General features: G+C 48.1%; 1 protein-coding gene across 1 annotated transcript in view; it reads right to left on the bottom strand.

The window, feature by feature from the left end:
• The window catches only part of LOC119438084 (histone-lysine N-methyltransferase SMYD3), a 58625-nt gene that overhangs the window by 20218 nt on the left and 10907 nt on the right, over positions 1 to 27500 (bottom strand). Inside the window, exons 3-7 of the mRNA XM_037704762.2 lie at positions 17523 to 17679; positions 14804 to 14914; positions 6025 to 6094; positions 5002 to 5129; positions 4858 to 4925 (exon numbers count right to left, since the gene is read on the bottom strand). Coding sequence (XP_037560690.1) covers positions 4858 to 4925; positions 5002 to 5129; positions 6025 to 6094; positions 14804 to 14914; positions 17523 to 17679 — 534 coding nt within the window. The remainder of the gene's footprint in view (positions 1 to 4857; positions 4926 to 5001; positions 5130 to 6024; positions 6095 to 14803; positions 14915 to 17522; positions 17680 to 27500) is intronic.

The following is a 27500-nucleotide window of genomic DNA, read 5'->3' as shown; positions in this document are numbered from 1 at the left end:
ACCCTGTACCCATCGCTAACGAGGGAGCGCTTCACTTTTTGACAATAATTTTCTTTTTTTTGCGTGTGAACGCCCGTGATGGGGTCCACAAAGTTCACGCTTTGGTTGACTGTCTACCAATGCGGATTGAGGCATAGCCCCGTTAGCATCCACTAAATTTGGGATACATTTGTATGCGGCCAATTCGTCACTATGAATAATGGTCCCCGGTTGAACATTGGCTGCAATAATGGCGCCTAGCGTCGCCGCCTTTCGTCGGTCGACTTTGAAAGTCGCAGCACCCCTCTGGTCGTGCAGAACATGCCGAAGACCCATGGGCCCCCTACTTTAACACCGCCGTAATTTTGGCGGCTGGCGGAAAGTTGTCGCCCGTCATTAGGCGGCCTCGATTGTATACTTTTGCTCGCCGCGAAGAAGGCACTCATCAATTTGCGCTATCTACCCGGGGTATCAAGTGGAGGTCGCGCCAGCAGCTCGTCCCTCGCGACCTTACGGGGGTAGTTCGTCCTGTCGGCGATGGTGTGCTCCTATAGAGAAAACAAGTCGCCGGTCATCTCCTTCAACAGCCATATGTCTACGCTTTTGCTCACGCAGTACGTGAGCCAAATCATTTGCCGCCTGGAGAGGTGGTCGTTCGGATGGCCGAGGCGGTCCGTGTTGGCGAAGTAACGTCCTTCGCCTCTCTGACCGTGCAGTGCAGCTTTACCGTGTAACTGCGAAAACTGTTTTCGGCACCTGTTGCATCGGAAGGCAGCCCGGCTTCCATGCTGAGTCTTCCAATATAATGTGACCACTTCGCCTACGCAGGTTGGTTGGCCCGGGTTGAACCCCAGGTGCTCGCAGGTGCCCCAGTACTCCGATGACGACGCCGGACCTGGCCTGGGGCTAGGGCGCGGTGGACGAGCAGCGCTTGAAACCGGAGAGAGCCGAAGCGATCGCACGAACTTTTCCTCCGCAGCCTAGTCACATCAGTCTGTGCTCGGAAAGCATAATATGCCCGCCACGCAGTCTCCGCAGACAAGGGCATTCGCCTAACTCTTCACACAGCCAGCGCACTGACGTTTTGGAAACGCAAAAACGACGCTGAAACTCTACGTCGGTCATGTAGCTGAACGGGTCCAGATGGTAATATTGACCCTTGCCACCGCTGGATGCGATAACACAGGCTGCTGCTTCCGCCGCCATGCTCCCGAGTTTAACTCGAGGGGGGTTTCGCGATGTACGAGTTTGGCCCGAGTTCGCGTGTCAATCAAAACCATACGTCACGCCCCGAGCGAGGCATGTAACTCTTGTGCGGGCCCACCACGGTTGGGCCACGCCCAACTTATTTTTCGACAACAGTGACGTGGTGCGGAACTGAGAGCCATTAACAATCTTGACCGGCGAAATAAAACACGCACAACGCACTGTCATCGGTGATGTACTCAGCACCACTATTAAAAAAAAAAAGCGTCGACTTTCGCTGCCTTATGCATATGTCTTCTTGGGCTGTGATGACCCCACAACACGGTTCATTGCCTGCGTTGTGGCTACGTAGCGCACAGCAAATAATTATCCGCACGTCACTGTAGCTGCTTGCAAGGCGTCGATGCGCCGTGGTGGACGACGATCTTGAGCAGTGCGTAGTGTTTTCCAACGACAACGTATCGCAGCTGTCATTTGAGATGGCTGCTCTGTCAATGATATAGTGCAGCAAACACGGTCAGCGGTCAGCGCAAACACACCCAGTGCAATGACATTTTGTCATCACAAGCACGGCACACTAAACAATTGCAACACCTTCCTGCGTTCGAAGTCTAATTTCCTAACTGCACACAAGAGCCCTCACCCACCAAAATGCGATTGCTGCGCTGTCGTTACGATATCCATCTGCGATCGCTGTTAGCTCAGCAGCAGAGGCAATCGGCAAGCACATTGGAGTGAACAACACACTCAAATTCTGCGCACATGCGCACGGAGGCACCTTCAATGGGCAAGCGGTGGCAAGCGACGAACTGTGTCGCTGGGCAGCACGCTCGTGTTCGCAATGCATCGCGGAGACTTCGCGCACGCAGATAAACTGGTGCATTTTCATTGTGCTGCGTCACTACGCACCCAGAATACCGCACAGTCATTTTGCAGCGACAGCCGTTGCTCCCGTCTCTATGGCTAAAGTGTCGTTTCAGTTGGTAAAGCGGCGGCCTTAATAGCCGCCGCAGTGAAGCACCTGCGGTGAACAGCCATGCCGCAGCGCTGCGTTGCCATTCCCCTATTAGACAGGGAATGGGCAGATCATTGTCATGACTGACTTTATCGAACATAGCACTTCAGTGCCCCTGGCGACTGCTCACCGTATGAACTCCCTCGTGCGTGTGACCCTCTAAAATGTATCCGCTTGTAAGCTTTCGCCTCACTGTCGCCACTCGCGGCCAAAAAGTGCAAAATTTAATAATTCGCTCGATCTCTGTTTGTTATCAAACATTTATGGCATTCCAAACGAAAAACAGATACTTCAAGAAATAAAGTGTTTCTTATTTTATTTGTTGTATTTGAACGTAATCGATTGAGGGAAAGTGTAGGCGCAACAATGCACCGCATGTGCCCTGTTCGCATTCGACGGTGGATAGAAAGATAATGCTCGAAAGAGGAGGCACGCCCTTTACGCGCCCTAGAAAGGCGTGGCAAGTGGCTCACGGCAAGTGTGCAGATAGACAGCGGTACAGTCACGGTATTGCTAAATGGTGATAATACGTTGATAACAATACGCGGCGCTGGCGCGTTTTGCTGCGCAGTCTTCTGTGCTTGAAGCACGGAATCACTGTGCCGCGCAGGGTGCGCTCATGTTGTCATACGCGTCTTTATCTCGACATTTCTTTTTACCTGCTGTTTCGGCACGTTCCTTGCTATCTACGTTCACTGACTGCCATCGAGCAAACTCGGGTGAAACTCGTGCGAACGAGAAACTCGGCGCATCCTGCATAGCACCCCAGGGGCCGAATTCACGAAGTTTTTCTTTCGTAAGTACTCTCTGCCATTGGCCAAAAACCTTCGCTAATAATATGTCCAGCGTCAGGATTGGCTGAGCTTTTTTCTTACGAATAATTTTAGCGTAAAAAGGTTTCGTGAATTCGGGCCCAGATTTATAGTATATCAGTCGGAAAGCTTCGTTACAAATTAGGCGATCACCCCTGATCGACTGTCGAGAGCTTTCCGGATCATGTGATCTATATGAGTTACAAAAAAGGCACACACACATGTCGTTTTTGAACATGCTTACAAGCAATATAAAGCCAGGGCTATTACAATGATTTCACCTGTCTGTACAGGTGACCGGGGTAGGTTACAGATGCCTAATATATATTGGGCAGTACAGCCTGCAACGTTTGGACACACGTAACTCATAGGAAAGTATACGATTAAGGGGTTTTCTTACGAACGCCACCTGGAGGGTTGTGCGCATGCGTAGAACATTTCTTGCGGTAGCAGAAGAGAATACGGATTGCTGAAATTCCAATCAGTCTGCCTACAAGGTCATGCTGACTTGGAACAAGCTGCGAGACAGCGCGGCATATATTTTCTTGTTGAACAATTAGCTGCTTGCTTGGCAAGATGCATACTGGTCATCATCATCATCAGCTAAGTTTATGTCTACGGTAAGGACGGCCTTTCCCAGCGATCTTCACGTACTCCTGTCTTGCGTTAGTCGACTCTATCCTATGCCTGTATATTTCTCAATCTCAGCACATCCCCCAATCCTCTCACCCTCCTCGACTGCGTTTCCCTTGTCGCGCATTCCATTCCTCTGATAGGCTCCCGGTATAATCTGCCCTACGCATTACATGACCAGCCCAACTCCACTTCCTCAACTAGAATATCAGCTGCACCCACTTGCTGTCTAATCCATACTACCATCTCCGTCTCAGCTTCTTCTGACGCTTTTTTGTTATCCTTGAAGCCAATAGGTTATTGCTCGTAGAATGCACTGATTGTGTGCGTTTGTTTTCAAGGATGTCGATAAGCTGCCGGTCATTGCTTGAGAGGGCGTGTCGTATGCGCTCCAATCCATTTTCAATCGTTCGCAAATTTCCTTCTCGTGAACGGGGGTGCCTTCTTAGTATTTGTCCTATAGATAAATGTGACTCCTGCACAGCTTCAAGAGGCTGGCCAACTTTTGTTCCGTTGCCAGTCTACTGAACTTTGCCTCAGCCTGTTTTGCAAATTAATCACCTTCTCTTACACTTAGCTGGTTAAAGTCTTCAATTATTTGTTTCAAGTCATCTACAGCGTTGCTGAACAGAACAATGTCGTCTGCAAACTATAGATTGCTTAGATATTACCCGCTGATATCCTCACGCCTAGTTCTTCGCAATCTAGCATTCTGAACATTTCTTTCAAGCATGCAGTGAATAGCATTGGAGAGATTGAATTGCCTTGCCTGACATCCTCCTCAATTGGTATTATTAAGCTCTTGCGAAGAATCATGGAACTTGGAAAGTTCACGTTTTCTTCCTCTAGAGGAGCCATAATGATTGGTGATATCTCTACTGAATTGAGCGCCTTTTCTTAATCCATGAAGGCAATACATAGTTAGGCGTTGGTTATATCTACTCGTATACATGCTCGGATACATTCCTTCCTGACTGCTTGTCGGGAGACCCAGACAGGAAGCCCTTCTGTCTGGTTCCTGCCGACATATACATGTACTGTTAGTTCGTCTCTGAGAACGAAATAACGGCTTGCTCGAATTGTCGCTAAAAAAACGGTGTACACGATGCCAAAATTATTCTCCGGATTCAGCTTTCGTGTCCACGTTTTACTCAGCGTAAGTTTGTCGCGTTTGCGCTGTCGCGTTTGCGCATCGGCACTGCTAATACTCACCCGATGTACAGGCCTTGACCAACGGGCTTTAAGTCGTTGTCCGTTATGCAGAACCTGTTGATTACCATCTGAAACGAAACACGAGCTCGTGCAAAATACAAACCTTTTGGTGATTCAACATGGCACGAAAAGTCAACTATATACCTTGCCGAATATTTCTAACCCGTCGAGCAAAGGCGGAACGTTTTCTTCCCCTAAAATGTACTTGACTGTGGCCCAGCTGGCATGGAACTTTGGCAGCATCACCGCGTCGTTCATGATGTCATTCGAGTCTGCGGGGTTTTGAGAAAATGGTAATCACAGGCGATTCAACTTTGCAATATAGAGCACCAATATAAATGGACATTTAACATGCATATTGAAATTCGGGGGTTTTAAGCAACCTAGTACCACGCACATATTCGGGATCCATCCCGGGTCCAAGTGCACTTTCAGCCTACTTCGCATGCCAAGTTTATATACTGTCGCGTGCCGAGCATGTGACAGTAATAAACTATGAAAATTTTACAAAATATTCTGTGCCTACTATTCTCGTACACTCTGATAGCATCAAAAGTGCACTGCTGATGGTTGCCGTTCTCCTACCAGCTAACAGTGAGCTAACTGTTAGCAGTGAGCTAACAGCTAACAGCTAACAGTGAGCTAACAGTGAGCTAACAGTGAGCTAACTATCCAAGCAGAGTTTTCATGAACTAGAAAATACCGGATTATTGGTACGAAAGATAACAACGCTTTCCTTGTGCTCTATAGAACTATTTGCAAAAGCAATGATCCTAGATTATGCAAGTTGCTTCACGAATACTGACAAAAATTTTAGAAGGCGTATTTCTTCTTTCGGTATCACTCTATTCGCGGCAGCGGACATGAGAATCACTTGAAATTCACGAACTAAAATTTAATTATTAACTTCAAAGCCAAAATTGTTTCACAGAATCAAAGTCAGACAGTATAAGTGAATGAATGTTCATCATTTTCTTCTAAAAATCCTGAACTTTGCACCATCCTTGCAGAACAGTCGCCTCTCATCAGCGCGTAAATGTAGAGCATATAAGTTCCATTGCTCTGAAATCCAGTTAATGTGGTTCCAGTCTTCTGGGGCAGTACAGTGCAGAGGGACCGGAATCATTCCACGCCACACACCATGAGGCGCGCCTGTGCTATACGTACGCGACTCCATCTCTTCGAGGGTCCGCATGTGTCCCTGCACCATTTCCTTGCAGTCCTTCATCCGTTCTTTCTAGGAAAAGGGACGAGAGAACGAAGAGTGTTTTATCAAGTTCGAAGCAACCGGCGAACTTGCGAACATCGAAACTGAATTTGTGCACTTCGAGTAATGCAAGGCTATAATGCCGGATTCATTATTTAAGAAGGGGAAAATTGCAACACGAAAGCATGCCTTTTTTGCCCCTTTCGCGAACAGCCATGGCTTGCGAGAACAAATGCACGTATTCGTGAGGAAAATAACATTAAAAACAAAAGAAATGAAAGCCTCTGCAGATTTACCACATAATACCCATTACTTTAACGAATTTTCTGCAACGCTATAGTCTTAAATCGAGTGCAATTAGGCTACAACGGCTTTTGAGGATTCGGTAAACATGGAGCGAGCTTGCGACTATTGCGTGCGAACTTCATATTTTCGTGCTTGGGAGGCGAAGCGAAGTATAATCATGAGATATGTTCTGTATGGTAGAATGAATTTTATGGACATCTTCTTTGCAACGAGTGGACGCTATAAAGTGACGCTATAGGCTCATTGTCTGTCCCTTTCTACTGCGTATATTTCCGTCTCATTTCGGCACTTCATCCTGTGCGGCCTTTACGCTATCCATCTCGCAGCCTTCTTTTACTGCTCTCCGTACTACTGTAAACCCGAGGCCCGGTTTCATGCTCTTGCGCCCACCGCCTTCGCTAAAAAATGGGAGGACGCTTAAGCTTCGCCTGTTGAACGCGATAGCAGTCAAAGATCCCTGACTGCTTCTCAAGCTTCCCGGCAAGTGCAGCTTATGTAGCCGTAATGTTTACAAGGAAATGCTTGCGGAGAACGATATGCACGAAGGCGAGCTTTCTGGTAGAAACGCGGCCTCTTGCGTGGGCCGATCCCGGAGGTAGTGCACGGCCGCGCCAAAAAATTGCATCATTTTCAGGTTTAGGTTATTGTTTCGCGCTTTTAATATTTCAGTCTGAGAATATTTAACATAAAAGGCATACGTTGTCGGTGTTTTGTTTTATCAAAATTTGTGTGGTCTGTCATTCTCATAATTCTGACAACTAGCGTTGTAAAGAATGTAAGACAGGGTATGAGCAACTTTAGTGATAGAATGGTGTGGCAACAAAACCCGCATGTACCACATGTCAAATAGCAAGGCATGTCATATACATATACCTAAATATAATTTTCTCTAACGGACAACGACGCCGACACCGGATTTTCTGCGACACGGAGCCGTTAACGCTGTCGCGTTAACATTATGTCCAGCAGCAGGATTAGCTGGCATTTGCTCTTATGAAGAATTCTGGCGTTTTGCGGCTACGGGCTTTGAACATGAACAACCAGCGTCGCTAGCGTCCGCGAGCACGAAGCGCGCTGAAACGCCCGTTTTTCACGAATAACTACCACACAGTCAACGAACCGGAGCATTGCACTCGCCCAGGCAACCGTCACGCATGCAGCAATACAAGATTTCGTCTCCCCCCCTTCTGTTTTTTTTTTTTTTTTTTTTTTTTTTTTTTTTTTTTTTTGCTATCCGAGTGCTTAGAAAGTTTGAATAATAAGAGCGTTCGTGAATGATCGTTTTACGCAGAAAAGCGCGATCTGCGAACAAAGTATACTGCGTGAAGTAGTAGAATTTAAAACCGGTGACAAATTGTTTAGAGGCTACCTTCATCTCTTTCAAGCAGCGCGTCCCCTAAATGAACAAAATAAAATTTGTAGAGTCTCGCGGTTTTCAAAGAAAAGGCAAAATCTAGGTGAATCGCGCTTTTATGCCCACATTAACAACAAATGAAGAAAAGCAATAACACGCCTTCCCGCGCGGTGGCGGCCAGCAAATGGCAAATAGCACTTACGAATGCAAATTAGGCTTTCTGAATTCGGCCCAGAACATTATGGTGTGCACAATCATGAGCAAGGATTTTTGGAGACCATAAGTCACACGCAATAACATTAATTAATTAATTAATTAATTTGTTCACTCATTCATTTTGTAGCCTAGACATAAAGCTTGAAATCGGGTGATACACTGTTCGAAAGATGCAGTGCGTCTCAATTCCAGTTAATCTGCACGACCACACTGAAAGCAAAATTTAAGTTTTTTGCGACTGCATGCCGTGTTCTCGAAACTTTTTCTCGCGATGGTGTATTCAATATGGCGCAGTCGGTGTATACGTGGGCTTTCTGCCACTGACCTTATTTCCGCACAGAAGTTTATGTTTTACTGACTATTCACACTGAATTCAAGCGACAAAAACAAACGTTGGTCGTGTGTACAGGTCTCAAATCGTCATATATGTTTTTTGGGTATTCGACACAGGTGCCACCTTTCCCGCGCAACTGGTTGCATATGGATCCCATCCAGCATCCTGTTTCTAAAGTTCCCGAGTTGTCACAAACGCAGTAATATCTAAGAATAAAGGGAGTGTGGCGACTGCATTTTGTAATGAGGTTCCTAAAAAAGTTAGCGAGTGAATATACTTGGCTGTAGCCCGCAGTTCGTTCTCAATGAGTTGCTGCGGTCACGGGCCAGCTGTTTGCTGGCAGTTGAAAAGGGCCCACATAACCTTGCGCACTAACATAAAATACAGCACATATCTGCCTTCCTCGCAAGCCGCTGTCACGTATTTGAAATGTAGTCAGGCAGTGGCGCACCGACGGGCGGGGGGGGGGGGGGGGGGGGGGTCGGGGGTTGTAAACCCCCTGAGGCCGACCTAACCCCCATTTTTGTTCAACCCCTTTTCTTTCCTTGTGCAGTTGACTACTGCAACTAAGATGTAAGACGCGCAATCGTCTGCACACTCGCAAAAAGCGCATTTTTTTTTTGACAATTTCCCGTGACGAAATTGAAATTAGTGTTGTTTAGCTGGTATTGGCAAACTGTCAACCCCCACCCCCGGCTAAGATCCTGGGTGCGCTACTGTCTAAGTCAGGAGCCTGCGTTCTCCCCCACAAGAAAGGTACCCTTTCAGTGCTCTGGCCCTTTACCAACGTCGCACTGATGTAGAGGTAGCGGACGACTTCTGCAAAATGATTGTGGGCACAACTCGGCCAGCCTCAATTCAATGCGAGGTTTTTGCGCCACCTTCCCCAAGTGACCACTACGACTTGCTCTTTACGATGCCTGAATTAGAGGCTGCTCAATGCGTCGTGTCGCCATTCATCTGCCCCTGGCCCTGACGGGATTTCGTATTCGTCTCTCTCTCACCTCGGCAGGGCTGGTCGCACTGCGCTGCTCAATTATTACAATGACACATGGGTCACTGGTATTGTTCCGGAGCAGTGGAAGATCAGCCGCCTGGTTGCTCTCTTGAAGCATGGACAGACTCCTTATGAGCTTACCTCATACCGGGCAGTTGCATTAGCCAGCTGTGTTGAAAAAGTTATGGAACGAATGATCCTGGCGAGGCTCGAATGATTTCTGGAGAGAAATGATCTTTATCCGAACATGATGACCGGCTTTCGGCGAGGTCGTTCTTCGATTGACAGCGTCATTGACCTCGTTACGACAGTGGAACATGAAAAACATCGACGCCGACTTGTCGCCGCTGTTTTCTTAGACATCAAAGGGGCCTACGACAGCATCCTTCATGAAGCAATTCTCGATGCCCTAGATGACTTGGGCATTGGCGGCCGGCTCTATCTGTGGATTGTGAGCTATCTCAGCGGCCGTTTCGTTTACATGTCCACGCCTGACGGAGAGACTAATCGTCATCAGGTATGCCGTGGAGTTCCTCGGGGAGGAGTTCTCAGCCCAACATTATTTAATGTGGCACTGATTGGCCTGGTGAGCGAACTTCCAGCTCACATCCACATCAGTGCATATGCAGATGACATCTGCATCTGGGATTCTGGTACAACGCGCCCACAACTATACGTGCGAGATTACAACGTGCTGTGTCATCTACTTCACGATATATACGGCGTCAGGGTTTGCTCTTAGCTGCTGAGAAATGTGCTGTGGTTGCATTAACGCGAAAATCCGTCCACCGCTATCCGATCTCCATTAACGGTGTTATAATACCTTATGTCTCCCACCACAGATTCTTGGGCATTATCATTGACCGCGGTTTGTCGTGGTCGAGGCATGTGAATATGTTGAAGCAAAAACTTAAACTGTTTTGCCATGTTCTTCGTTTCGTAGCAGGCATGAAATGGGGCCCCACGGAAGGCTCCCTACTACGACTTTATCAGTCTCTATTTGTAGGCTACATTCGATACAGCCTCCCGATACTCTCAAACTTGAGTATTTCCTGCTTACCGACATTAGAGAGCGTTCAAGCGCGGGCACTCAAAATATATGCCTCGGCTTGCCACGGCCTGCCTCCAACAAAGGCACAACTGAGGAAGCCCGCGTATGTCCATTATCGGTATACCTGTCCCACGAACCACTTCGAGTATATCTACGCTTACTTACATGACACCATTGCCATCCATTGACGTCGGTTCTACATGAGCGGCCGGACAGCAGTTTCACAAGTGCACTCCGCAGCCATCTACTCCACATAACATCAGGCTATGCCGTTCCATATGACCCCGTCAAACCACCGTGGGTGATGATTCAACCTTTGGTATGCGTGAACGTCCCCGGCATACTATAAAGAAATCATTGGTTCCCGTTAGCGGACTACAACTTGCTTTGGCATACATCTGGTCAGAATACCAGACCTATGTTCATGTTTACACAGACGGGACCGCGTCACCAAAGGCATCGACGACAGCTGTAGTGATACCAGCCCAGCAGATGACTCGAGGTTTCATTCTAGATCATAATTCAACATCAACCGCTGCAGAGCTTGTGGCTATGCGGGAAGCGATTCGCCACATCTGCGGGGAAAGACCTCAAGAGTGGTGCATTTTCACGGACTCAAAACCCGCACTGCAAATTTTAAGATGCTTCCTGCGCCACACCGCATATATCAGGTTGTGGCACTGCAGATCACCGAGTTACTTTCATGCGCTCAAGAAAAACACCACCGCATAGTGTTCCAATAGATCCCGGGACGCTGTGGGCTCAATGGTAATGAGATGGCCGATGCTGAAGCAAAGCGCGCCCTCAGCAATGGCCTGCGAACTGTAGTGCCGTTCTCTAGACCGGACATCACATGCCTCCTGTCGAAATTAATGAGGAGTGCGACGAAAACATACTGGGCCCAGCCAGACGCTCGTCATGTTCGCCTTAAAAGGCTGGCTCCCAATATGCAATTTCCTGTTCTGCGTGGAATTCCATGCCCTCATACATGCCTGATACACAGACTGCGATTAGGCGTCGCTTTCACACGCAAATATTTGCACATAATTGGACGGACAGACTCCCCGGAATGTTCAGTGTGTGGTGTTATAGAGACTATAGACCATGCGCTCGTGGTGTGCCCTGAGTATGCGCGCGAAAGACTCACACTGGCAGCCACTTTGAGGCATTTATATAATAGACCACTGTCGGAGGACCTCTTGCTAGGCGCATGGCCACAGAGTTGGCAGACAATAGAGGCAATGCGTGCTTTTTCACGTTTCTTAGGCGACACGGGCCTGGACTCACGCTTGTGATAACATTTATGCAATGTGTCCTTTCACCTAGTTCCTCCCATTATCATCCCCCATTGTGACCCTCTTTCTTCCCCTCTTCCCCTTCCCTTACGTAGAGTAGCAGGCCAGATGCTCCATATTCCGGCCGACCTCTCTACATTTTCAAATCAATAAACTACTTCTTCTTAAGCGCCAATGTGTTGTTCGCAAGTGAACGCTATAAAAGAGGGCTGTAGTGCATAGACGCTGTTCTCTTTTTTCTTTTTTTACATATATGCGCACATCACCGTCACGGTGACTTGCTCGACCCTGAAAAGGGTACCACACTCCCTCTAAAAGAAACGTTATTGGTTACCAAACATTTTTAAAATGAAGCCACTTTTGATGCAGGGACGCAAGAAAAAAAAAAGAACAAGTGATGTCTACAAAAAAAAAAAAAAAAAAAAACTTAACAGAAGTTGGTGCCGTATCACGGCCTGGCGTACTCGAAGCAGGGGGCGACTGCACTGCGTCGCTGAGTGTCGGCAAACTGCCAGGCAGGTCGGTTTTGCCAACTGCCGGCAAAATGTCCACTCGCAAACGATTATCGACACACGGGGGCAGACCTTCAGCGCGTGGAATGAAAAAGTAGTTTGGAGCAAACAAGACAATATATATATATATATATATATATATATATATATATATAAAACAGCACAATGAGGTCAAAAAATAAATATACAAGTGAACAAATAAAAATACATCTGAGGACACCTAAGCACTTCTTACGAGTTCTGAATGCGAAAGCATTAATGTCCAATTGAATGCCATCGAGCGGTCCTTCGAGTTTTGCGCTGCGAGTAATGTACCATAGCGGTACGTGCTGCCCGAGCCAGCAAGCAGCAGCAGCCTGCGGTGCTAACGCCGCATGCCACCGACGTGCTGCGCGACGAGAGACCGAGGAAGCAGCAGCGGCCACCAAGGCCGGCAGGCGCGCGCAGCAGCCCAGAGGGAGTGAGAGAGAGAGAGAGATACGGACCGCGCGCTGGTTTCCGAGAGCGAGGGTGACGTGGCGTCGCGGCGATGCCCTCTCCCCTTACCCAACACATGGCGCGATAATGAAGTAGCAGGTGTTCCTTTTCGCCCGCTCTGCTCCGTCGAGGCACCCTCGTGACGTGACGTCGCAGCCAATGGGAATTTACCTGCCGTTTCGCAGCTAAATACGACAGACGCCGCATTTTTCGTTCAATGGGCAATTTGACGCTTTCGCATGCATCAATATGCTATATGGAGCTCTCCTTATGTTGCACTGATGTCGCTGATTGGTTGGGGGCGCATGTCTCCTTCACACGCGTACCCCAGCCCACCCAATCAGAACTTCAGCAGCATACAAAATGGACATGTCCGCTGGGTGGACACTTACATAACTCTTCCCTCCCTCCCTCCCTGGCCTCCCACGGGTGAACAACCTGCAGGATGATTTCAAGGTGCCAGGAAGGGAGCCGGACATAGCGTCGGGAACAGAGCAGGGTTGCCTTATCCCGGTAGAGGTTTTGAAACGAGCCGCGAACTCTGATGGCTTCACCTCTGCTCCCGGTGCTTGGCCTACACTCTCGACGTGTCTTGGTAGCTGCCCTCCTGTGACCAGGAGAACACTGTGAGCGCACCTCCTAGAGGTCTACTTGACGCGGTAAGTCCCGAAGCTCGGATCTCACGCTGAGTTGGAGATACGAGAAACGCACCACCATGTGATCGCGATAGCCTGAACTACTGAAACACCAACACAGTGTTTCAGTAGCTGCCGGGTCACTGCGGTATCTCCGGCAACGACCTTACTGACGAAGCTGCTTGAAAAGCTCATGAAGGAATAAACCTTGTTTCTATATCTTTGTCGAGGACTGACGCAGCCCGGACCTAAGCAAGCTAGCGCATCATATGACATTGCAGAAGTGGAACACACCTGACTTCACTCACCATCGATTGCAGTCTCTCGAACCTTCTTTGCAACTGCGCCTATTACCTGGTCTTCCGCGAAGTGAAGAAGCAGTGCCGTGTCGCTTGTATACGTCTGGGCGTTGTATTCACTAGTGCGTATTCATTCTTGATTGCAATGGCTGATACTACCGAGTACAATGCCTGTGGTGTCGAGTAGACTATAGAACACCTCCTGTACTACTGCACGTACCTTAAAAATCAAAGACTTGACTCTGCACAGCTCTAAATCAGCTATACGGAAGACCAACCTTTCTCATTGGACAAGATCTTGGGACCATGGCCTCGCATATCAAAGCCCTTTGCAAATTGCCACAAAAGCACTACTGCGATTTCTTGAGGCTAACGGACTGAGCGACCGTTTGTGATAGAGAACTGTCAATATGTTGGCGACATCAACAGTGGACTTTCTCTTCGTATCTTAATCTTTTCCTCCCCTTTCCCCCAGTGAGGAGTAGAACATTCTCCTCTCTCTCTTACGGAGCATGGCGAACGCCTTCCTTCCACCTGGCCTGCATGATGATGACAGCGATGACATGCAGAGGCCGTTGTGTCTACTCGTTCGAAACTTCTTCTTCATCGCCGTGTATGCTTCCTTTCGTATACGCAAAATATTGGTCGAGCCTTTTCTTCGCGCACTTGCGCCGCACCTCCACGCCATCGTCACCGCCTTTTTCGTATTCAACTTTCGCGGTAGTAGTGGTTTGCCGTCGTTTCCTGATTCTGCTCTATTCCAGATCACAGACTTCCACACTCAAGCATATCCGACGCATCGCACTGTGTAGGAGTTGTAATTACTCGCGCAATATTTAACGAAATTTTAGCCCGGACAAGAGCTCGTCCAAAAATTTTTGATTCTCTAGAGAGAGCGTCCTCGTACTCTGAGATAGAACGAGTGAGTTCACTTTCTTAAGACACGAGCAGAATGAACATGCCCCGCGTGCGTGCGTGTGTGTGCGTGCGCGCGTGTGTGTGCGTGTATGTGTGTAAGTGTGCATACGGGCGCGTGTGTGCGTGAGTACAGACTGTTAATAGCACTCATATAACCAAAAGTACAAATCTAGGCAAAGCGATCTCCCAGAAGTGCGTACACAACAGATGGACTTTCTAACGTCATGTTTACAAGACCTAGCCCGCTATTAAACATTAGTCAAATTTGGTCATGCGCTCCTCTAGTTTTTTTTTTCTTTTTTTTAACGCAACGTGAACACAAGCGCGCATGCCTGCGGCACTCACCTGCAGTTTATGGGTGATACGAGTGAGGAGCCGCACTGTGACGTCTGGAATGTAGGGGAACACTTCCTCGAAGTAGCAGCATTCAGGCAGATGCTCGGACAGGGCTGACGCCTATACGGAAGCGTGCAGATGACGCGGCACCAATTATATGCGTTGAAGTGCCATTTCTTGTTTTCTTTCACATCAAATCCGTTTTTAAAGTAAGTCTGCCGAAGGCAACACGAGAATAATAGCTCTTTAAACAGCAAAAACTAACCACTCTGTATAGAGAGAGAGAAAAAAAAGAACGGTGTTCAAACACCTGAACTGGGGTAGATAAAATGATGCCTATTACATTCCTAATTTACCTAATATTTAAAAATAGTGCTAATCCTTTCGTTATAGCTGCGCCCTTTCCCCTTTGTAGACAAAATGCATACCGTATAGCTTAACAAGCGAATACGTATTTTGCTTAAACTGTCATGGAGAATCGCCTTACCAAGTCACTCGGTTCACATGCCAAATACGTACAGCCGTGAGCAAAAGTATACGGACCAGGGATTGCGCGATAAAGCCGATTTTTTCAACTGCCTGCGAATGCAACTTGAAATTGAGGGCTGCAGTCCAAACTTGACATTGCGAACTTACCAGTGTACTCGTAAGTTTCAGTTCATGTCTGTTAATTGCGGCGAAATTCAGTTTTTTCGGCGACCCTGTGGTCCATATACTTTTGATCACGGGTGTACATCTTTTTCACGTCGTTTTATTTGTTTAATTATGAAGAACCCTTTTTAAGCACACATATCTCTAGCCTACCCTTAATGCATCTAATGGAACTGACTTCATCGCCGGCGAACAGTTAAACTAGCAAACAACTTTCTTGAGGTCCTCTTAAGAAAAATAAAAAAAACCTGCCGAAACACTTGTCCAGAAACCATTAAAGACGATCGTCAAAGTAAGCGAATAGCATCTGCGGTCTCCAGAGATAAAACGGACACACTATGGCAATACTTCCGAAGTACACTGCATGCAGACGCCGATAATGATGTTTGATGAAGGTGGTACAACACAAATCACCGTCGACATATTTTTGGTAGACGGTATGACAGCGTAGCCTGTCATCCGAAGTAATCACCTCGGATATGGTGAAGCGCTTGAAAAGACTCGCTTGCACCGGATATAGTATCGTTTGCAAAGATTTGGGTATATTTCGGGCAGTGGTAAACCAGGCCCTGCAAAACTTCCGAAAGGTGTGAGAACTTGTCTTTGATGCACGAGTTGCTCGCATTGTCGTACTTCTGAGAAGTTTTGTTTTTCTTCCTTTTGTGCACACTGTATGTGTTTTGTTTACGTCTTAATCGTGGCTTATTGTGCCTGATATTTCTTCAACGCATTCAGTGTTCCCAGCCCAACGTCCTCCTCCTGTTTAAATTACGTTAACGTGCGACACTCATCAAACAAATAACAAACATTCATCGGTCTGTGCAATAGCGCGGATGAGCAAATTTTCCGACAGCGCGCCCCTATACTCGGATTCCACTTTTTTTTTTTTTTTTGCGAAATTTGCAGCAATCTTTACAAGGGTCAGCGGAGGAGGAGAGCTGGCATGAGTATACATTTGGTCTCATTCCCCTTGGCACGCCAATGTTGCGCAGTGCTAATCACCACGTGTCATCCATAGCCGAGCATGAAGCAGGCTTCGTAGATGAGTGACGTAACGTTCTGCAGTTCCCTGCGAGGCTGCGACGCTATATTTGAGCCCCTTGCTGCACAGCCAGCGGAGAAAGAAAAAAATCCCCGACAAGCTAGCCATGTAGCTCTTGCTCAATTTTCTCTCGAGTGCTAAATAAAGAACTCGACCGCAACAATTTGAACAAATAACGAAAGAAAAAAAAAAGCGGGGGGGGGGGGGGGGGCGTGAGCTCCTCGTCTCCGGCATTCAATTTAGGAAGAAATATGGAGCGAGAGAGTCATTCTCGCTCCCGGCAATGTTCTGGACGACTGCCACGGGCGCGCCAGCATTGCGTGTGTTCTGCGCGTAGCTATTCACGTTCTAATTCAGCAAGTCAGGAGCGCGACTCATTTATGCGAGACGACTGGGCCAACAAATAGACGTCGGAGAAACGTGGCGCGCGACACGCGCTTTTACACTGTATATAGTGCACGCTGGCTTAAGAACAGCTTACAACCAAGGAGCCTGCGCTGTTTGCTTCTATTCGGGCCTATTGACACCTGTATTTGAAACGCGGAGATGAAACACGAATAACAGCTGTGACGTTATCAGTTTGAAGATGAAGCACTTGCTTATAGTGGCGCTTGGTAACATATACGTCACAAATTGTGTTCGTATATATTTCAGCGCCAATTGGCCGTGTCATATAGCAGGCAGTGTAGACGCGCTAAACGACAAGGTTATCTATCGCATACTTATCAGTGCATGCATACATCCGTACTTGCAATTCTACCTGCACCGCGGGACTAACAGCGTCTCGATATTGAAAGTGGGATATGGGACCCATCGAGAAGTCTCCCGTCCACCGATTTCTACAGCGCGTGGGATCCACATACTTTTCTTTTAGCTTCGTGTCTCATCCTTGCGTTTAGCTGAATCATTCTGTGAGTATGCACCTATAGCATGCAAACAACAGGCGTGCCATACTTGCCCTGGCTCAAACTCGATATCCATCAAAAAGGCACACGCGAAACATAAGTCCCGGAGTTACTCCGCACATCCTCTCACCTCGCACAGCTTGTTGCAGTAGTGTGCCACGCGACACCGGGCGCAGGGCTTGAGGCTGTCACACCTGCGCCAGGGAAGACGCGCCCAGAGGCATAGCCACGGGTTTAGTAGGGAACAGTGATAAGCAATCAATAACGCGCTCTCTCTCTCTCTCTTTCTGAAACCGAGCCGACAACCAGAAGTCACTTTCATTACACGAGTGGGCGCCCGCAGTCTCTGGCGCCCTTCTTCGCCATACCGCCACGATCGAACAGGATGTGGCATTGATGCGTGCCGTTAGCCTCTCTTTGATCCACTTTGGTGTTTACTCCTGACCTTGTAATGACGTTCTGAAGACTTGAGCTTAGAGTCCTTAAAAATTCATCTCTATCTCTCCCCCAAGAAAAAGAGAGAGGAAGAGAGATAATTGCCTGGTGATCACGCACAATCACGTGAAAACAATGCCTCCTGGTTGAGTGCTGGGCTGAGACAGCTTATGACCCCAGCAAGAAAGTGATTGGCAAAGAAAGTCTCAAAAACCAGTACGTGGTGCGGCCTGGTGGTAAAATCTTGGTACTTAGGATGCAGTATATACGATTACTGTACGTAAGCCGGCTGTTATTGAGTACAGCATACTTATTGCTTAAAATTGCAGTTCGCGTATCTTTAGGCTTTTGCACTTTATGCTATGCTTATTACGAAGTAAAAAAAAAGCACGTTTCTTGAGCACGACTACATCGACTACATCCTCAATGCAGATCGGAAAATTCTGATAAAAATATGCGGATCCCACGCACTGTGGGAATAGATGTAAGCGAAGTTTTGTATGCCGTTTGCTTCAGTGTTGTTTGCTTCAGTGCAATGTGTTTTTCTTCAGCGTTTAGTCCAATACGAGAGTGGTGAGTTGATGTTAAACGTTATACCTCGCATGCACCACTGCTGTTTGTCTGCGTAGTACACAGAACACACAGCGAAACGTGTTTGCTTGAGGCGCTGTTGTGCGTCATTGTTCATAATCTCTGAGAGGGGTTGATCATTATCATTGCCTCACATGGCACATCGCATCGTGACAGAAGTGTTAAACTTAAATTGAATTATGGGGTTGCAGTGCCAAAACCACGATTGGAATATGAGGCACGCCATATAGTGGCGGACTCCGGATTAATTTTGTCACACTGGGGGTCTTTAACGTGCACCTAAATCTAAGTGCACTAGCGTTTCTGTATTTCGCTCCCGTCTAAATGCGGCTGCCACGGTCGCGATCGAACTCGCGACATCGAACACTGCCATAGGCGTCAAGCTACCGCGGCGGGCACAGGAGTGTTGATTTGAAGTGCGACCGCTTCCGTAGTGTCGCCTATAGACCCTACGGTGTTTAGACAGCTTTAGTTTAGCGTGTTTACCTAATGCGGCTTCACGTCTGCACGCATCGCTGTTCCCTTGCCTTCTCACGTCATCTTTTCCCTCTCCCCCTTCATGGGAACTGCGAGACTGGCAAGGCTGTTATTCATTCGTTTCGCGACTGCGTCGATTCTGCCCTCTGCCTCCTCCTCCTCCTCTGCAGTTCTATCTACATCCCCTCTGGACTTGCACGGTAATAGAACGGTAAGCGCTGCAGTTTCTGAAATGCTTTTTAGGGGGGTCAGGGATAATTACAGAAAAAAAAACTAAAAAGATTAACCATCATAAGGCTGCTGAATAGGTGTTTTAAAATTAACACATGCTGTTGCACCCTTTAAACGCCCCATGCATGTGCAGGGTGTTCATGTTCACCCTATAAAAAAGGCGTAACGAACGTATCTTCAGCAATGCAAGAGGCATTTTGATGCAAAATTTCATATGGAATGAAGCAGCATGAGGATAGGATAGCTCCTTTCTTTTTTTCTTTAAAATAACGAGTTTGTATGATAAGTAACAATCATGTTACAGGGTATTTTCGTACGTCAGCCCATTTATTTCTTTTCAGGCCTGGTTTTTATTTCTTTTCTCTCCCCCCCCCCCCTTTCTTTTTAATAGCCGCACTAAAGGTTCCAGGCTGCATTACTACTCCGATAGAACAAAGAATAATGAACCGCAATTATATGCATCGAACCAATCACCCTAGGTTGAACGCCTCTACACACACCCTTTACACCTATATATGCAATGCAATGTACTGTATAACAAAGGTCTCCGTATGTCCGGCCGAATTCCCATTTTTCGCATGTAGTGTGAACGTCTCTATAGCGACACTTCACTACAACAAAATTATCTGTACAACGAAGGAATTTAGGCGTACCGGACGGCCGATTCGTTACTTTACAATTAACGAACGCACGTAGCGGCGTCACCGCTGTCCACCATAACTACGGTGCGCGTAGAGAGAGCGCCGCATTCGACACAACGGCCGCGCGGGAGTGTCCGGACTCCGCTGTATCTATGGCATATACACACGATGACGAGTAAAATCGCGTGCGAGAGAGAAAGTCTGGGGGCTTTTGCCTAGGTACTACGGAGAAGAAGTTTCTTTGCTCGTTTTGTATGCGTTTGTCCCAATAGAGGCGTGCCGACATTACGGAGTGAGGTCGCGCAGCATTGATGCTGTAAGGTCGGTTGCAGTCGCACATTCCGTTGGACCGATCGCGCACATGCAAATATGCGACTTGTTTGACTACCTCTTGAATTCGTGTTAAATGAAAGCTTCGATTTGCTGAACGTGCTTATAAGGCTGCTCTGATGCATGCGGTACAGTCTTCGATCTATGCGATGTCACCTGTATAACGAAGGATTTTGGAGGTCCCAAGCGCTTCGTTATAAAGGCGTTTGATATCGAAACTGTTGCTGGATTTAGGGTGTCTGGCTTCTACGTGAAGTTCCTGAATTCGAATCAGTGTATTTCTTCGGCAACCTATCTAGATTAATTATTTGCGCTTTGATTGAAGTGGACGTAGTTAAGTATAAGAAATGAAAACTACGAGAAGCAACTTTTTTTTTTCTCATTTCGCTCCTATAGTTTCGCACAATAAGAATATTAACCATGGAACAAACCAAAAGCACCCTTAAGGGTGTAATTTGTTTTACTGTGTATTGGCAAGGAGGCAGTGTGATGCCACACTGAATTTCGGTGGTCTAAAGGACTCTGAGGCATTCTTGCCGCTTTTATAGTTTTTTGTGGATACTGTGTCATCAGATGGTGTGATGTCAGGAGAAAAAAAAAGCTAGAAATGTGTCGAGGGGATATACATAACTGACCGAACACCGCGGACTTCGCGCGTATTGTTCCAGGCCATACAACGACCTTTCATTGACAAGGGGAAGTGTAAAGCCTAAATCACAACGAAACTGTGGCTAGCTGACGTATGAGCAGCTAAGACTCATTCGAATTCAACGTTTTTCGGCATTGTGCTGCGCAAGACACGTGTAACCAAGAAGCCTATAGTATACGCAGTTGCATGAGCCCACGACAGAAACTTTTCCAGCAGCCGACGCAGCAATGCAAGAGGCAATGAAAGAGGCAATAATATGGCGACTATTTAGTACAGGAACTGAATAAGTGATAAAAAGCGCCTTTGGTTGATTCGCAAATCTTCTTAATTCATTGTTATATTTGTTAGAGTGTTCGTTGATGTTAATGCGTAGCTAGCAGAGAGCCAAGCTTTTTTTTTTTCTTTCTTTTTTTTAACCAAAGACTCACACAAATTAAAAAAAATTTAATTATGGGGTTTTACATGCCAAAACCACGATCTGATTATGAGGCACGCCGTAGTGGGGGACTCCGGAAATTTGGACCACTTGGGGCTCTTTAACGTGCACCTAAATGTAAGTACACGGGTGCTTTCGCATTCCGCGCCCCCATCGAAATGCGGCCGCCGTGGCCGGGATTTGATCCCGCGACCTCGTGCTCAGCAGCCCAACACCACAGCCACTGAGCAACCACGGCGGGTTAAAGGCTCACACAACCCACGCGGTCGTGATAAAATATATGGTCGCCGGCGAAAAATTACTTTTCATTTGCTGGCATCGCGATACCTTCCACGTATATTTTGTACTTCAATATGTCAACAAGGTAGCAATGCCAGCCGAAATTTCTTTTAAGTAGAACCAGACAGTGGTGACCGCCATTCGTAAATTAGGGAAACATGCCAACATCCTCAGCACTTTGCAAGCTGCAAGCAAGTTACGCGGATCACCTACCATCTCGAGAAAGAAAGGAAACAGAAGAACCCAAATTTTAGCTACGCTAGACTAAGTTCCAACAAGACCGTTTTGTACCAAGGTCAGTCTCTTCTCGCTCTGCTGTTTCGCACGGACACACCGTCAGGAAAAAGTACCGAGCATTCGGCTAGACGCAGATCTATAAGCTATCTACTGGCTATTCCCCCCTGGACGTGGCCACGTATACTCAATTCACTCCGAGCAGAAGCACGAACTACTCAAACAGAAAGCGAAATGGGGAGCTAAGCGTGAATCTTCCTCGCGATTCCCTACCCAAAGGAATCACTTGTGAGGCTCAAGTCTTTAATCAAAACTGACTTGCGCGCATTATGGACCAGTGCATTAATTGTGGGCTCGAGCAGCGCAAGCGGACATCAGTCAGCGTCTATTTCAGACGTAATAACGAACCACCTCTAGCCACTTCTTTGACCGTCCACAAGAAAAGGATGCAAGGGTGGTTCCAATTAGAGGAGGAGGAGATGTGCGGTGCGGCGAGGAACGAAGCTCCGCTGTCTGACGCCGTGCCAAGCGAAAGAAAAATCACCGCGCGCCCGCGGCTTTTCGCGTACACTAAGTAAACACGCGCGCGCCCGCCGCAGTGGCTGCTGGTGTGTATTTTGGGGGAGGTGGTGCGTGCAACCGTCAGTCTTTCGGGACCGGCACGGACGCCAGCGGCACCCACCTTGAACATCAGGCAGTGCATGTTCTGCACAGTGTTGGATGCGTGGCAAAAGCCTCCAACGCGGCCATTTCGTGCTCGCCGCGGTCTTTAGTGGTTCGTTCACTTCCGCCTTCGTCGGCCGACGGCGAGGACGTACAAGTTACGTCGTTGGAGCTAGAGGTGTTGAACCTTGAGGCGTAACTGCGATTGACCGAGTTCATTTTGTTTGAGGTTGCTTGGTTATTATTATTATTATTATTATTATTATTATTATTATTATTATTATTATTATTATTATTATTATTATTATTATTATTATTATTTGATTTGAAAACATATACATTTGACAGGAGAGAGAGAGAGAGAGATAAATGAGATGGGGAAGGCAGGGAGGTTAACCGGAAGGTGGGTATCCAGTTTGCTACCCTGCACTGGAAAAGGGGTAAGGGGAGACAGAAAGATAAATAAAAATGCACACGCATAGAAAGAGAGGTAGATCAGAAAACACACACACACACACACACACACACACACACGCACACACACACGCACGCGCACGCGCACGCACACGCGCACGCACACGCGCACACACACGCGCACACACACGCGCGCGCGCACACACACACACACACACACACACACACACACACACACACACACACACACACACACACACACACACACACACACACACACACACACACACACACACACACACACACACACACACACACACACACACACACACACACACACACACACACACATACACACACACACACACACACACACACACACACGCACGCACACGCACACGCACACGCACACGCACACGCCCACGCCCACGCACACGCACACACACACACACAAAGGAACTCAGGAGTGTCACAGTCGTTCAAGCAGGTCGCTTGTTGGGAGGAACCTCAGCAGGTGCGCTCATCGCCTTCTATAGGTGAAGACCGCGTCAGCCGGCACTCTAATGGCGAATTCCATTGGGAGAACAGGAGCACTCAAAAGCACGCTGAAAGCGCTCGTTCCAGAGGAGACGTGTTTGAGTGGTCGAACAAGAGTGGGAGAGCCGTCATCCAGTAGTAGAACAAGAGCAGTTTTGCTGCGCCGAGAGCAGCCAGGAGCAGTCCGGACTGCTCTCGCCCGAAAAGCGGAGTACGGAGGAAGTCACGTGACTTAAACCGTCAATCCTCCTCATCAGTGTAAATGTGAAGGTGGTCCTTGTATGTCTCGTGCAGTATGAGTAGAGATAGCTGCTTGAGAGCTGGTGACGAGAGTCCTGCTTTCGTTTGAATCCCTGGTACCGAGAGTCGAACTTGTGGGCGAGCCAAACACCAAGGAGGTGATAGCAGCCTCTCGGCAGGCGTATAATCTCGAGGGAGGCAGTCACGGTACGTCAATATCACGTGGCAAAAGGAGGCATTGGGTCGGTCTTTCGTTAGCGTGGCGAGGTGATGGAAAGGGGCGCGGACAATGTGCGTGATGTGTGCTCTGAGCACTTCCAATGTCATATGAGTTCGCGCTGGGTAATCGTGAGCTATTGCAATTGTTGCCGCTGTCGATGTGCATCGTGGCAATCCAAGACGAACCCTTAGTGCATGCGCCTGAGCACTTTCGATTGTGCGGATGTTGCTTCTGCAGGTATTGCTCAGTACAGGTAAGCTGTACCTCAGATATCCGAGAAACAGCGCCCTGTAGAGTTGTACATCGCGTGTAGTGACGTTCCCCATGTTTTTCTTCCAAGAAATTTAAAAATGTGTGAAATGGCCGTTAGGCGTTTCTTCAGGTAGGCCACATGAGGACTCCAGCTGAGGTCTCGATCAGTGATCACCCCTAAGAATGTATGCGTCCTGGCGTAACATACATTTTGTCCATTGATGGATATGGCGTAGGACGTCATTGGCTTCCGCGTAAACGCGACCAGCGCACATTTCTCAGGTGAGATCTGGAGGCCTAGCTTGTTCGCTAAGATACGCCGATATTGAAGTCGCGGCTTTTTGAAGCCTCGCGCGCACCTGAGGACGTGTTACACCTGACGTCCACACGCAGATGTCATCGGCGTACATTGATATCTGGACAGCACTTGATATTCGTTCCACTAGACCGACAAGAACAAGGTTGAGTAGTGTGGGGCTCAAGACGCCACCTTGGCGAACACCACGGTATGTGTAGTGTTGTGAGGTCGGACCGCCATCGGTCTGCACAAAAAAGGACCTCATGTGTAAATAGTTGCGGGTCAACCGGCAGACTCGGCCACCAAGGCCGACCGATTCAAGAGCGTTAAGTATGGCGTCATGAGCAACATTGTCATAAGCTCCTTTTACGTCGAGAAACATGGCGACAGATAACCGTTTCAATCTCTTTTGATGCTGGACATAAGTGACCAGATCGATGACATTATCAATAGAGCAACGGAGACGTCGAAAACAGGCCACAGCGTTTGTATAAACTTTGTGGCGTTCCAGGTACCACTCCAATCTGGCAAGGATCATGCGTTCCATCACCTTCCCTACGCAACTTGCCAGTGCGATTGGGAGGTATGACGTGAGCTCTATTGGTGACTTGCCAGGTTTGAGGAGTGGCACCAGACGGCTTTTCTTCCATTCCTGAGGGACGTTTCCATCCCGCCAGGATTCATTGAATATATCCAGCAACGTATTTCGTGCTCTCTCACCCAGGTGGCACAAGATGCGGTACGATATGCCATCTAGTCCAGGAGACGACGACCGACTACACAAAGCAAGAGCCGCATCAAGCTCCTCGGTGGTGAAAGGAAGGTCCATGCGTGAATCCCGTGGATGGGGCATGATGCTATTAGTTCCAAGGGCGCCTGTGTACGTTGATTGGCCTGCAATCTTCCTGCAAAAATCTTCTGCAACCTCGATGTTCTCTCAACGTTGGAAAAGCGCCAGGGCTTTGAATGGCACGCGTTGTTCGGGAAATGTACGTAGGCCTCGCACGGTTCTCCAAATATGAGAAAGAGATTTTCGGTGGTCTAGGGATTCACCATATTTTGCCCACCGTTGAGACTCCAATTTGTGCATTCGGCGCTGGATCTTCTTTTGCGTACGTCTGACTATTCTTAGATCATGGATGGACTTTGTGCGTCGGTATCTTCGTTCAGCACGTCGACGAATCGCGCGGAGTCGCTCCCACGTCGGATTTTGAGAACTTGGAAGTGCATGTCAGTGTGCACATCGCATTCTGCGTTGCTTCTTTGATCGCTTGCTGAAGGCTAGAAGGGAGACCTTTGCAACAAGCTTCTTCCATGCTGGTTTCGAATGTAGACCAGTCAATACGCTGGATTCTGTTTGGCGAATGACAGCTAGCCAAACCTTTGATCTTAAGGTAACTGAGGATATGATCACTCCCATGCGTTTCAATGTATAAAAACCACTTCACACAAGTAGCAAAGCGACGTGACACAAATTCCAAGTCTAAACAGCTGCTGTATGATGAGCCTCGTAGAAAGGTACGGCTCCTATCATTAGGCAAGGACAGTTCATGGTCAGATGCAAATGAAGCCAATCATCGGCCGGTTGCGTTAATTTTGGAGCTACCCCAAATAGGGTGGTGAGCGTTAAAATCCCCTGTAATGATCCATGGACCAGGGGTTGCTGTCAAGATGTCTTCTAGTCTCTTGCTGTCAAACCGGGTTGATGGGGATAAGTAGGTACCCACCAGTGTAAAGGCTGCCTTTTTCTTCGTAACAGTCAGGCAAACATACTGATTCTCATCATGAGGCGGTACATGCTGAACGACGTAGGTAAGCTCCCGACGAATAATTACAACGACCTTGCTGCTTTCGCTGTAGGCTGAGGATTCGTAGCCTGATAGCCGGATTGGGTTTGTTAATTTTGGTTCACAGATTACGATATGATTGGGAAGCTGTTAGAGTATACAAACTGACGAAAGTCAGGCATCCGACATCTAAGTCCTCTGGCATTATTCCACTGGATTATCGACGCTTGTCTGACCTATTTGCGGAACGATTGGTGATTGTCAGCCATGGTTCTACTCGAGGGCTGCTAAGACTGGGCTCAGCGCGTCCAGCACTTGTAGGCCACTACGAGCGGCTGGAGTAGTGATACTTGTCAGTAGCTCTTTAATGACATTCATTAGGGACCGCAGCATCGGTATGATCTGTCGGTCAACCCTTGGTACTTCATCAACCGAAGTATGCGTGGAAGTAGACATCAGGCGAATAGGCTCCTTGGCAGGTTGTGTGCGCGGAAGCGCAGGCCAGTCTTTCGCGGCGTTAGATTTCTCAGTCTCAATCCTCTTCGTGCTTGTATGTTTACTTGCACTCGAAGATAGTGGGTTGGGTGCGTTCTGCGTATGATCCGCACCCCGTCTTGTACGTTTGCGTCGACGATTACGGCGGCGTCGTACAGTCTCAGCAGCTTCTCTGTGGGATGAGCTGTCTCTGACCATTTGCTTAAGCATGGCAATTTCTCTCCGGATTTGCGGGCAGTCTTTGGATGAGGCATCGTGGGAGCCATCACAGTTACCGCACTTTAAATTTGTTGCGCGGCAAGCGTCCACAGTGTGCGACTCAGCGCAGCGTGGACAAACCGTACTCTTTGTACAGACGCCCTTGACATGGCCAATCTTCATGCAGTTATGACACTGAAGTGGCTTGGGGACGAATGGCCGAACAGCATGTCGGAAGTGGCCAACCTTGACATGCGAAGGGATGGAATCGCCCTTGAATATCAGCTTAACGCAGCGGGTGTTACCAAGGCGAAGCACATGCGTGATGATAACTCCCTCGGTCACCGGTTTGATGAGAATTGGCAGGTCTGAGTTCGCTATGGCCAAATCAATGTCGTAAATGACGCCCACCATGCCAGCTCGGCCCAATGATACCATCGCTCGGACTTTGATGCCACCCAAATCTGTTATTTTCCGAAGCTTGTCCAACGCGCTGCCATTTGTCGCGTCCACAGCGAGGATATTCTTTCGCGTGTTTATTCGGACTTCCCTTATTTCATTCGGTGCGACCCCCTCGAGGAACGCGGAGAGAGCTTGCCTGTTAAGTGTTCGGAGGCTGATGGCCGGGAGGAGTCCTCAGGCACGAATAGGACGGAGTGCGGTCAGCGTTCACTTTTTGTCTTCGTGGTTAGTGTCCTCGT

Source organism: Dermacentor silvarum, chromosome 1 (assembly GCF_013339745.2).
Source record: "Dermacentor silvarum isolate Dsil-2018 chromosome 1, BIME_Dsil_1.4, whole genome shotgun sequence".
NCBI lineage: Eukaryota > Metazoa > Arthropoda > Arachnida > Ixodida > Ixodidae > Dermacentor > Dermacentor silvarum.
This window is presented reverse-complemented; position numbering and strand designations above follow the sequence as displayed.